At 47.0% G+C, this 12,638-nt stretch overlaps 2 protein-coding genes across 5 annotated transcripts in view; both read left to right on the forward strand.

Moving 5' to 3' along the window:
* LOC133111306 (Golgi apparatus protein 1-like) overlaps window positions 1–5,728 on the forward strand; it is a 62,379-nt gene extending 56,651 nt beyond the window's left edge. For 2 of the 3 annotated variants that reach the window (XM_061221510.1, XM_061221513.1), the window contains 2 exons: window positions 100–206; window positions 1,340–2,114. In XM_061221510.1, coding sequence (XP_061077494.1) covers window positions 100–206; window positions 1,340–1,507 — 275 coding nt within the window. In that variant the 3' untranslated portion in view covers window positions 1,508–2,114. Of the gene's footprint in view, window positions 1–99; window positions 207–1,339; window positions 2,115–3,824; window positions 3,872–4,037 lie in introns of those variants that run through there. The other variant, XM_061221512.1, reaches the window with a different exon arrangement.
* Window positions 5,729–6,540: 812 nt separating this feature from the next.
* The window catches only part of pdpr (pyruvate dehydrogenase phosphatase regulatory subunit), a 24,848-nt gene continuing 18,750 nt past the window's right edge, over window positions 6,541–12,638 (forward strand). The window contains exons 1-7 of one of the 2 annotated variants that reach the window (XM_061222192.1): window positions 6,541–6,976; window positions 7,506–7,783; window positions 8,165–8,298; window positions 8,894–8,975; window positions 9,578–9,741; window positions 10,554–10,675; window positions 11,071–11,188. In XM_061222192.1, the coding sequence (XP_061078176.1) occupies window positions 7,515–7,783; window positions 8,165–8,298; window positions 8,894–8,975; window positions 9,578–9,741; window positions 10,554–10,675; window positions 11,071–11,188 (889 nt within the window). In that variant the 5' untranslated portion in view covers window positions 6,541–6,976; window positions 7,506–7,514. The remainder of the gene's footprint in view (window positions 6,977–7,505; window positions 7,784–8,164; window positions 8,299–8,893; window positions 8,976–9,577; window positions 9,742–10,553; window positions 10,676–11,070; window positions 11,189–12,638) is intronic. The other variant, XM_061222191.1, reaches the window with a different exon arrangement.

Below are 12,638 nucleotides of genomic sequence, written 5' to 3' on the forward strand. Positions count from 1 at the left end.
TTCAGACACTCTGTGTCTGTTCTCTCTGCTTCCCTTCCCGCCGGGGTGTTTTGCTTGGCCCTGACCGCGCCCGTCTCCCTCTCCCTCTCTCGCTTTCAGAGATGTCCTGTCTAATGGAGGCGCTGGCGGACAAGAGGGTCCGTCTGCAGCCGGAGTGCAAGAAGAGGCTGCAGGACCGTATCGATATGTGGAGCTACGCGGCCAAGGTGACCGCTGAACACACGTGCACATCGCACTCGCTGGCACACGCCTGCCTACATGATAATATCATATAATAATAATGCCACTTTTATCCCAAGCAAATTGCAGTTGACTAGACTAAGTAGGGGACAGTACCCCGTGGAGCAATATGGGCTCAAGGGCCCAACAGCTGCACAGATTTTACTGTGGCTACACTGGGGCTTGAGCCAGCACCGAAGATAGGCGTTCTGTCTGTCGACCGAAAGGCTGGTTGTGATTGTGAGCCTGCAAAAGCCAGAAATAATGAGCTTTTTATAGGCTGCATTAAGTTTCACAACATGAAATTAAAAAGGTCTGTTACCTGGAGTGGCTTGCTCTCATATTTTAAACAGTGAGTACACAGTGCCGTAACGAGACCTAATGATTATCAAATTCCTATCTGCCTGTATTACCATTTTACAAAGGGCAATTATCCTTGCTTAATACTGTCCTTCTGTGTGTGTAATGCAACTGGGTGTACTGTGTGTGCTAATTTTTGTCTTTATATTGCTACCTCTTGACTCTAGACTCCCTTGTGAAAGAGATGTTTATCTTGGTGGTTAAAGGACAGTATATAAGTAGTGAGTCACCCTGATATTCCACTGGCCTTATCTAAAGACACAAAGTTCTGTACTGTTCCTGTCACTTCTTCGTCCTAAAATGGAAACTGCTTAGGCAAAGATATTGCCAGTTTAAAGTCCTAATATTTGTTCGTGGGCGAGCGCATGGGGTTTGGGTCCAGAATTTAAGTTATTTGAACAGGTGCAGTATGTTTTAATATGCAGAAAATTAGCAGAATTTCTCACAGACACTCTCTCTGCACCTGAATCCTGCGCTCAACCCCTGCCTCCACTGCTGCGTTAGATTAACCCCAGCAAAAGCTAATTTCCCTGGAAGCTTTATTTGATTCTGCTAAATAGCAACAGCCAAGTAGTTTTAAGATTATGCTGAAGGAAATATGATGGCCTACCAGGACTGGCTTCTAAAGTTACATTTCTGCCAAAAAAAACTCCCAGTAATTGACCGCTGTTTTCGAGATTTTGTTGTGGGAAATATGAAGGCCCGTCAGCACTCTTCCTGTGAGCTGATTTTCATGAGCATTACCGCGTCTCTCCTGCAGGTGGCGCCAGCCGAAGGGTTCTCAGACCTGGCCATGCAAGTGATGGCCTCGCCCTCCAAGAACTACATCCTGTTCATGATTGCGTTGGGCGTGTGTGTGCTCTTCCTGGTGGGTCTCCTCTGTGGTCGCATTACTAAGCGTGTGACTCGGGAACTCAAGGACAGGTAGAGGGCGGTTTGGGCGCCACCATCCAGCCACAATCTGACAACCCCCTCCTCCCCCACCCCCTCCCTTCTCTTGCCCCCCTAAAAACCCCAGCTTGGCCCAAACGCCACACCCCGGCCTCCTCAACTTTTCTCTTGCCCTGATTTGGGGTTGGGGGGGGGGGGGGCTGCCACACAAGCAACACATCGCCATGACATCCAAGGGCCATATTGGAACCCCTATGTTCCTGACTGAACCCCCGCCCCACCCTATCCGTCCCCACCCATATTCCAGAATTGGACCACCCTCCGAATCCAAGCATTAAGAAACCCTACCCCACCCCCTAACCCCTAAGCCTCGAGGGGCAGAGGCTCCCTCTCTTGCCCCTTAGGGAAACCCTGTGGTGAAGTGCTGCTTCGTCCATTCAAGTCCTCCATTTATGTCAATCCAGATCAATCCAGATCACTCCAGATTACTCCAGATCACTCCAGTCAATCAGTCAATCAATCAACCAACCTTGACTTGACAGTGCAAGCAGCACCTAAGGATATTGTATTTATTTCACAGGTCTTTTTGTTTCAAGAACTGGCTGTACCCATTTTGCTTTCTATGCTGATTGTTTGTTTTGGGGGGGGGGGGGGGGGGGTGTAGGAGGGTTAGTCAGGGGGTAGGGTTTATTTTAATAAAACAGTGCATCTATTGTACCTCCCCATATTTTTATTTTTTCTCATGTGGAGCACCGTTTCTGTGGTGGACTTCAGTTCTGTGGGAGGGCTGAAAGGCTCCTTCTTTTGATTGTTTTTGTTTGTTGAAAGAATAGCTATGCCTGTCTTTTTTTTGTTTTTTTCGTGTTGAAATGTTTAGTTTCTTTTCTTTTTTAATCACGATTGATCGAAAGGAGGGGTGTTGCAGATATTTCACGCCCTGTTTGATCGCCAGGGGACTGCCGGGTGTTACGGAGAAGTGTGACCGTTCTCATCTGAGCCAATAGGGGTCAGCAGCAGGGGTGACCCCTTGGGAGGACAGAGGTGGCCCAGCATGCAGTAGGCTTGCTCTTATGTGAAGATCAGCCAGCCAGCCAGCCAGCCAGCCTGGTTCCATGTTGCTCTTCCTTTACCAGAGGGCAGAGTAGCTGAGATGCATCCGTGTTGGGCTCTGTCTTCACGCACGTTACGGTGTAAAGCACAGGCTTTTTGGGAAAACTACAAAAACAACAAAAACTACAAAATAGTGTGCTCTGGTAGTAGAGAGTGAGGCGTTTCCCATTATAGTCGTCCTCCTGGGGTTGGGAAAGCCGAGGCGGATAGAGCGACTCTCAGACCAGACACGGGGGGTGAAACCGCCCTGACGGGTCCCAATATTACCCACAATCCTCTCCCGCGCTCGCAGTGCTTTTGTAAGGCCCCCCCGGCGGTGAGCTGACCTGGAATCAGGCTGAAAATGCATTGGCATTGGACTGAGTAACAGTGAATATGACACAGAGTAGCACACTGGTACAAGCGCTTTATGGTTCCATTTGTCAGTCTGGCTGTTAGCAGAAGCTGAACAGATGCAGATAGTGGTCATGGGCTAATGGATTGGGGGAGTCTGAGTCGAAGAGTGCTGTCTGTTTCCTCCTGCAAGCCTGCATGGACATGTTATGGCTGTTTTTTTCGCAGAATGGCAAGGAACACTGTTAAAGAACAGCAATCTTTTGTTTCCAGGAAAAAATAACAAAAAAAATGCAACTGCGTTTTGGTATACGTGCATCTTAGAAGTACTTTTTGAATGCTAACAGAATCATTGCACATTTTTTTTTTTTTTTTTTTTTTCATTTTGGTTTTTATATATATTTTGTTTGGTCTTAGCCTTATTTATTGTTTACTAATGATTGGGTCTGTTTGTTTTTTTTAGTTCCTGTTGAATTGTATGCTCTCATTGCCTTTATTCCCCTTTTGCCTGTGAACACCTCTTCCTCCTTGGCTGTAGGGGGTGGCGACTGTTCATTTCAGGGGGGCGGGTGAGGTGAACGGGAGGAAGTTTTCAGTCCTGATCTTGAAGTGGTGCAAATGTGCTGGCCTTTTACATAAGAAAAAAATGTATGTAATACTCGAGCACAGGTTTATTTGGACATAAGAAAAGGCAGCGAAAACGCACTCGTTAAGCAGTTGTGGGGTTGAAGTGAAAATGCACTGTGATGCGAGGGTGTGCAGATCTTCGCTGTTGTGCTCATATCTTTGGCTGGCTCGTTTTTTGTAAGACTCCTTGCATTAGGCTTTAATCTCACACACACACACACACACACACACACACACGCACACGCGTACACACACACTCTCATTTTGTTTTTTGCACGGTACAGATGGTTTCCATGGTTACTGGGCTGCGGCGTCGGTTGAGTTAGAAATGGTGAGTATGTCCTTCACCACCCCCCACCCCCACCCACCCCACCGTACCCCCTTTACTGGTCAGAGGCCAAGCCAGCGGGACTGTAGATACGGTGGCGAGTGTGGTGGATCCTGCATATTGTTCAGTGAAAGAGATGGAAACTCACAATCTACTTGTGTGCCTACAGTGCTTCAACAGCTGCAGCAGCAGATTCCCCCTGACCTCGTTTCTGCTGAAAAATGGCTGCACTTGGTGGACTGATATCACTGTCCTCTTCTTGCAATTGGACATCTGGAACCTTATGATTAAATAAAGAAAAATAAAAAAAAGGAAAAGAATCCCACAGTATTGTTGGAATTTGTAATTGTTCAGAAGTTTTGTAAAGTTCAAACAGAGTCATTTTAGTTTGGGTTCTCCAACTACAACCATGCTTTGTGAAGTCGCTTATAGTAATCATATCGGTAAACCGTGCAAAGATTGTCAGTGTATATAGCTACACAAACATTTTTCTTTGAGAAGGCATCCATAGAGCCCAAGCAAAAGGGGTTTGTCTTTGAAATGGTGTATAAAAATTTGACTTATTTTAGAATCATGAATGTCTATATATACTCTTCCCAGTGCAACTCGGATCCTGTTGCTGTACAAAAAAAAAAAAAAGAACAAAAAAAAGTTCTCTTTCTTTTTCTTTTTTCTTTTTTTCTCCCCCAATCTGTTGTGCCTAATATCTTGGATAACATACATTTTAAATGGGTAATCTCCAGAAACAGCATTTCTGTACAACATCAAGCTAACAATCATACCTGAGCTACTGGTGCAATTATGTTGCCGCACTGGATTCTGCACATGACTTTCATGGGTAGGCAAGGAGTTTGTTTTTGTTCTGTTCATTTGAGGTTTGGTTTCAGATGCTTGTGTCTTGGCTTTGTCGATCCGGTTGTATATACAGCATTCTGGGGCACTGTCACACCCACCGAGGTTACAGCGGTTTCAGAAGGTTGCAGATTTCTTTCTTTTAAAAAAAATATATAATATACAGTAGGTGAGGGATTTTGTTGGTATTTTTGCTCCGCTTTTAAGAGATGAATTGTTTCGCTTCGTTCTGACTTTCCTCGCCAGTAGACCCTCCGGCCCCGTCCTCTGCCGTGCGAACGGGCTTCCTTCGAGTTGCTCAAAACTGCAAGGACTTCAGAACTTTCCCCTCAAAATGCATCTGTGCCACGCGCTGGGACCGCCAGCCAGCCATGACAGTTTCGGACACGGTCCTCTTTCCGAGAAAAAGCCCCCCCTCCCCCGCTGACAGGCTACCGAGACCCCCCCCCCCCCCCCCCCCCCCGATCCCCCATGACACACCGTAACAAGGCGTCGGTGTAAAGGGGGCTGTGTAATTTGCTGGCAGTGTCTCAGGCTCAAGGGTTGGCGGGAGCACTGTTGGACTGAAGGGAAAAGGCTTAAAAGAAGACTCTTTAACCCAGGAGCCAAAGTGGGGAAAAACTCACCATTGCTTTAGACACCGGTCCTCCACTGCTTCCAGTACCATCGAGACATTCTGCAAATCAGTAGTTACCGTCTTTTGTCCATTTCAAGTGAGATTTCCTCCAGTAAAAATGAAATGATGATTATTAATAATAATAATAATAATGATGATGATGATGATAATTATAATAAAAAACTGTTTTGTAATTATTTTTTTCCTGTGTATAAAGTCATGGATGTGCTATTCTTTTTGCTCTCTGATAATGCCATGAAATATTGAGATGTAACAGATTAACATTGTGCTTTTTTTTTTTTAATGTTTTTTTTTTTTTTTTTTTCGTTTTGTTTTCTGTACAGATAAAATTGGACAATTTATTAATAAAAAAAACAGTCTGCAGGTTTTCATATCTTGGCCCCCAGATTATCATTCCTTCCTACACACTGACAAGATAATGTCATACATTGTGATTAACATACACTCCGTTACAGCACATTTGTCACATGTTTTCAGATTTTGACAAAATGTAATTTCAGACAAAGGCAACCCGATTAATAAAAACACGTGTTTCATGTATTTAATGAAAACCGTTATCAAATACCGATATCACCCATATAAAAAAGTAATTTGCCCCTTAAACATAACTGGTTGTTCCACCTTTCACCAGAAATAATTGCAAACAAATCTTTTTATTTTATTCCATTCCGGTCCTGCTGAAGAATCTGGTTTTCTTGTGACGTTCAAAATAAATCAAAGAAAAAAGGTAAGGAAACGAGGCATTTGAAATAATTCACCAGAACGGGGCACTCGTGTGCGTCGAATTGGCTATTTTAAGGCTTTTCCTAATTTCCACCTAAGGATACTTACGGACGGCCGAGGACAATGATAGAGGTCATGCAAATACTTGGTTTCCCTGATTTTATTTGCAACCAACATCCTTTCACCGTCTCTTATAGGTATCTAACCATGTCTGTTATATATTTTTTAAATAAACGGAAATATTTTCATTCTAAACACATCACTGTCCTGTTTTGAAAACGTTCTGGAATGTGAACTTCAACGAAAATATTCGCTTTGATTGGATACTTCAATATTTCCGGATTTGTGCGAACCATAGAGAGCGTGTACTGTGTAAGTTTATGGTGCGAGAACAGCATTGGTTATATTGCAGTTAAATGGCTTCCTCCTATTGGTTTGCTGCGCAAACGGAAGCTCTCAATCCCAAGCAACGTGCACACGCAAAATTGTAGTTCTTTTGGAGGTTACGATCGCTGTGGAAGGTTCCGCTTGTATTCTGCAAATACCGTGTGTCCCAACAGCCGGAGTTTCACGCGAGTGCCGGGGATTAAATACGACGCGTAGGCCGTGCGAAAGAGAAACGACATTAAAGTGCGTTTCTGTTGTACCGACGTTTCTGTTGTTGTACCTGTTGTACCGGGTGCACGAGCTGCCACCTCAGTGCCTACCAAAACATTGTTTACAGGAAACACAAGTGACATATGTGTCGGAAAAGCTGCGAAGCCGAGGGGGCGTGGGGAGACGACCACCAGTGATCTCTCAAACGTTAGGTAAAGAAAGCAAGTTGATTTGACTGAACCGCAGATGTTTGAAGGTGGCGTTCATAAATTGAAGGGCGCTTGAAAAGGACGGTGAAGGTGCGATCCCAGAAAACGCCCGATAATATTGCGATCAGTTCCTCCGTGAACTGCAGGCTGTGTTGTTGCTAACAGTGTTTTTGATTATAAGGGGAGAATGTTATTTGGCTATCACTTGTTTAAAGTCGATCGTATGCATTGACATACCGTTGATTCATTTGGTCTAGGCTATCATTAGCTTTTCGGGGAACAAACAGTTCATTCCTAACTTGTCTTTAGCTAACATGAACTGGCTCCAGTGTTTGAACCGCAGCCTTCATGGAATCGGCCATTGTCAGTCTCTGTTCACTGCGTCTGCAGTTATATTATTTTCATGTGTAGCGATCGCCGATATATTTTGTTAGGTATAATATTACTTGTGGCTGTAGTACTTCAGTTTTTAATGTTTTGGTGCCCGGCCTGACTTAATACATGTCTAAGCATAGTTTTACGCTTTCTTTGCTTTATACATGCTATAGGTTTGGGCCAATGGATATGTTTAGCAGCATTAATTATTGCAGTAAAGTTAGTCGTTTTCTGTGTATTTCAGGAGGTAGTTATGCGCTGCTGCGTGCGGAGCTCTGGTACCCTGTACCCTACTTTGCTCCGTCAAGTCCTCTGTAATTATGGATGCTGGGGATCAGTACCGGGTCGACATGTCCTGTGGCTCTCTCCGCGACACCTGGTCACGGCTGGGGAGTCCCATGCCACCCCTCTACCCAGCCAGGCCCGTGTTGTCATCTGTGGTGGGGGGATCGTGGGCACCTCCGTGGCATACCACCTTGCCAAACTGGGCTGGACAGAGATAGTCCTGCTGGAGCAGGGAAGGTCAGCCATCCGAGAGATTTGAACATTGTTTGGAGCAACCGCTTCTGCATACAGCCCACGAATAAGAGAGAACGTACATCTCGGGCCTTTTTTGATTGACACTGCGTGTACGCGCAGCGGGGGGCATAACGCGATGCAGGATAACGAGGTTAGCGGGAACAGTTCACCGAGTAAAACCTGGAGCCCTTTCCAAACTGGAACGTGGACTGAAGGGAACGTCTGTTCCACGTTTTACTCTGTGAACTGATCCAGCTAACTCGGTAATCCTGCTTTTTGATATAGCCCCCTGGTTATGAACTATGGAGCAGATTCTGTTGGTGTGTGTGTGTATGGGCAGTTGGCGTTCCGTGGTGACGCTTTCTGGCGCTCTGTTTGCGGCAGACTCGGTGCGGGTACGACTCGGCTGTGTGCGGGCATCATCAGCGTGGCTAAGACCATCTCCATCGAGAGCCAGATGGCCGACTACTCCAACTCTCTCTACGAGCGCCTGGAGGAGGAGACCGGCGTCAAGACAGGTGGGTGCCCTCTGTGACCATCCCAAGCACCATCAGCCTTCTGGGTTGACTGTTGTCAAACTTATAATATGTTACATTTATGCTGCTGGGCCAGTCTGTAGCCTAGTGGCCAAGGTACATGACTGGGACCCGGAAGGTTGGTTGTTCCAGGCCCGGCGTAAGATCCACACAGCTGTTGGGCCCTTAACCCTGCACTGCTCCAGGGGGGATTGCCCGCTGCTTAGTTTAATCAGCTGTATCATCAGATAAATAACAAATTGTTAAGTAAGTGTGTTGCTTGTATTTTATGTTGGATTATTTACGTTGTTGAAAACTTACCTGCTGCCTCTGTAAAGCCTATGCTTTTCACTTTGAGGATTCATCCATTTAAGAGCGATACCCAAAATGATTCTGGGGTCATTCCTTTGTGTGGAGTACATAAAGACTCTGTGGCCCTCAGGAATCTGTGAGTTTCTGCTCGCAGTGGCCTGAACTGAACCAGGTTATATGAAGACTGCTCTGTTTGCAGGTTATGTGGAGACAGTGCTCTGGTTGCGGGTTATGTGAAGACTGTGCTCAGTTTGCAGGTTATGGGAAGACTGTGCTCTGTTTGCAGGTTATGTGAAGACTGGCTCTCTCTGCCTGGCCCAGAATCAGGACCGGTTCCTCTCCCTGAAGCGCCTGGCCTCTCGCCTGAAGTGAGCTCAGTCCCTCCCTTCGCGCCAGACCTGCGTCAAATGCGCAGTTGTTTTGGATTCAAATACTTTTCTGTGCTCGACTGATCTTGCCTGGTGGGGGCGACATTAGTTCAGGAGGTAAGAGCGGTTGTCTGGCAGTCGGAGGGTTGCCAGTTCCGTCCCGTCCTGGTTGTGCCGAAGTGTCCCTTAGCAAGACACCTAACCCCCAATTGCTCCTGACGAGCTGGTTGGTGCCTTGCGTGTTTGTGTGTGTTTGTGTGTCTGTGTGCATGGGTGAATGAGAAGCATCAGCCAGGACATCAGCCAGAATAGTTTGCCAGGACATGTAGTGGAGGCGGTTTTCAAGACTAGGCTTCATACGGTGCTTGGTACTATTTAGCTTTCAGGCATACTAAGCAGTAGGTACACTTTAGTGGTCGGAAAAGGTGAGCATTGCTGGGCTGAATGGCCTGCTCTCACCGATATGTTTTGTTATATGGCGTCCTTGGGATTTTACGGTAGTTACACTCGAGTGCCATATGGCACTCTTGAGACAGAAAGGGTTCATGGACAGGCTCGTGCACGGCCGCTGAATGCTCCGTTTTGTCCCCCCTGTCGTTCAGAGTACTGGGCATCAGCTGTAACGTCATCAAGCCCAAAGAGGTGGCGAAGCTGCACCCCCTGGTGAACATCCACGACCTGGCGGGGGCGCTGCACCTGCCCGGCGATGCCGTGGTGTCCCCGCCCGATGTCAACCACGCCCTCGCTGTGGCGGCGGCCAGTCACGGTGCGTGCGGGTCACAACACAAGGGTCTTGCACGGTGGCTGAGGCACAAGTGTCGAACTCCGGTCCTGGAGGGCCGCAGCGTCTGCAGGTTTAACTCCGGTCCTGGAGGGCCACGGTGTCTGCAGGTTTAACTCCAGTCCTGGAGGGCCGCAGCGTCTGCAGGTTTAACTCCAGTCCTGGAGGGCCACGGTGTCTGCAGGTTTAACTCCAGTCCTGGAGGGCCGCAGTGTCTGCAGGTTTAACTCCAGTCCTGGAGGGCCGCAGCGTCTGCAGGTTTAACTCCAGTCCTGGAGGGCAGCGGTGTCTGCAGGTTTAACTCCAGTCCTGGAGGGCCACGGTGTCTGCAGGTTTAACTCCAGTCCTGGAGGGCCACGGTGTCGGGGGTCTCTTGGCACCATGGCTCATTCATGTCATTGATTGGCACATGATTGAAAGGAAAATGCAAAAATCCACGGACACTGCGGCCCCCTGGGAATTTAGTTTGACACCCCTAGGCTATGGTGACTGGGACCAGGAAGGTTGGTGGTTCAAGCCCCGGTGTAGGCGCAGTAAGATCCGCACAGCTGGTGGGCCCCTGAACAAGGCCCTTAACCCCACATTGCTCCAGGGGGGATTGTCCCCTGCTTAGTCTAATCAAATTTGAGTCGCTTTGGATAAGAGCTTCCGTTGAGTGAGTGTGTGAGTGTGTGAGTGTGTGAGTGTGTGAGTGTGTGAGTGTGTGAGTGTGTGAGTGTGTGAGTGTGTGAGTGTGTGAGTGAGAGTTTACATCTCTCCCTGTCGAATGACGAGGGCTCTCTCCTGCCTGCTTTCAGGGGTGCAGATCCACGAGCGCACGGCTGTCAATCACGTGCTTGTGGAGAAGGGCTTCATCACAGGTGTGGAGACAGACCGGGGACCCATCGAATGCCAGTACTTCATCAACTGCGCAGGGCAGGTCAGTGTGAGCAAGTGCACTCCATCTGAAATCATATTCCATCTCCATCTGACATGATTGCAGCCTGTAGCCTTGTGGCTAAGGTACATGACTGGGACCTGGAAGGTTGGTTGTTCAAAAATAAGATCCGCACAGCTGCTGTGCCCTTGAGCAAGGCCCTTAATCCCACAGTGCTTCAGGGGGCGGATTGGCCCCTTAGTGTAATCAATTGTAAGTCGCTTTGGAAAAAAAGTGTCAGCTAAATGACAGTAATGGAATATAATTCAGCATGGGCTAACTGTGTGTACAAACGGGTGTACCAAACATTTGTGGCAGGGACAGTGTGTTCCTATTTTTATTGTGTGGAGATGAATACTTCTTTATTGTGTGTGAGTGGTGTGTCTGTGTGTTGGCAGTGGGCTTACGAGCTGGGCCAGGCGGGGGAGGTGAAGGTGTCGGTGCCCCTGCACGGCTGCGAGCATTTCTACCTCCTCACCAAGTCCCTGCAGCAGCCCCTGCCCCCCAACACTCCCGGTGAGACCCCCTACTTTAATCAATGTAATATTAGTTCTTACCTTTTAAAAATGCATCGCAGCTAATCAACAAATCCGCTAGCTGGCATTATTAGACCGAACTTGCATCCATTTGGATTCAAATGCGTTGGTTCCATTAAATGGAATGTTCATTTGAAATCTTTCAACAGTAACAACAGTTTGCTGCAGACACTGTTTGCCGCTGACCGTAATTATAGAGCAAGCACTTTCATTCGGCACTTTAACAAAAGATTCACATGTTGACGGTAAAGACAACCATTATACTCATTAATGCAGATTATACTCCCTGTGCGTTAATGCAGAACAGGTGATGTTATGTTCACGTTGCTATGGTGATTTGGTGGGCTAGTTTTATTATTTTGAAAAAGTGTTTGGTGCAATACAAGCATGAATTGGGATGGGCAGGACTTACCTGTGCTGGTAAACAGACAGGATGGGATAACAAAAGCCCAATGGCGATTTCATGTTGCCTCTAACAAACAACATCAGGTTTGTCCCTCCGCTACGGAACGACGGTAAAGGCTGGGGAAACTGAGCCGTTGGCGGAAGCTTTCTGTCGCCGTCTCGTTGAAATGCATTGCATATCCGCGAACGCAGCATAAGGCGGTTAGTGCAGATGCCAGAAACGTTAATTGTACAGCGAGCACTTGCATTTCGCACTTTCACAAAGTGTCAGCAGTCCTCTTTGTTTAAGGACCCGGCGTAAATCCGCTCGGGGGAGGGAAAATGGGCAGATTAATCTCACTCCATGCGCTGAAGGGAGACTCAAACATGATTAATGCACCTGGAGTTATGAAACCAGGAGTTTTATCCTGTGCATGCTCACCGTTTTCTGTGTGGGAAAAGAAGCCGCATTTTAATTGTACAAATTCAAATTCAAAAGGCTTTATTGCGTTGGTACTGTAAATATTGCCAAAGTGTACACACAAACAGGAACAGGAATGGTGATACTTTAAAGGTACAATAGGTCATTTCAGACGGTCAAGAGAGGAACTGCAGCAACAAACACGCTCAAACCACAACACTGTTTATCCCTCCTTTGTGAACGTGCTGACGTTGGCTGTGGCAATTGGAACCAATTTTCAACCAATGAGCTTGAATTATTGTACAGCTATATGATACACAGTCCCGGTCCGTCAACTGCATATTTTGAAACCCTAATTTAAAGACTATAAACACAGGCAGAGGGTGAGTCAACATGTCAGTGAGCCTTTTTCAATGATAGGGAGGGATTTACAATGGTCTTGTAACAATGTTTTAACACAAACATTTTACCTTTTGTACCTTGTAATCAAATCTTTTCTGGGTCTGTATATTTCTGAATTCCTACTCTTGTCCTGGGGTGGCACAGTGCTGTAGTGATTAGCACTGTTCTGGGCCAGATCCTCTCTGTGTGGAGTTTGCATGTTCTCCCCGTGTTCACGTGGGTT

This window comes from Conger conger, chromosome 15 (assembly GCF_963514075.1).
Source record: "Conger conger chromosome 15, fConCon1.1, whole genome shotgun sequence".
Taxonomy (NCBI): domain Eukaryota; kingdom Metazoa; phylum Chordata; class Actinopteri; order Anguilliformes; family Congridae; genus Conger; species Conger conger.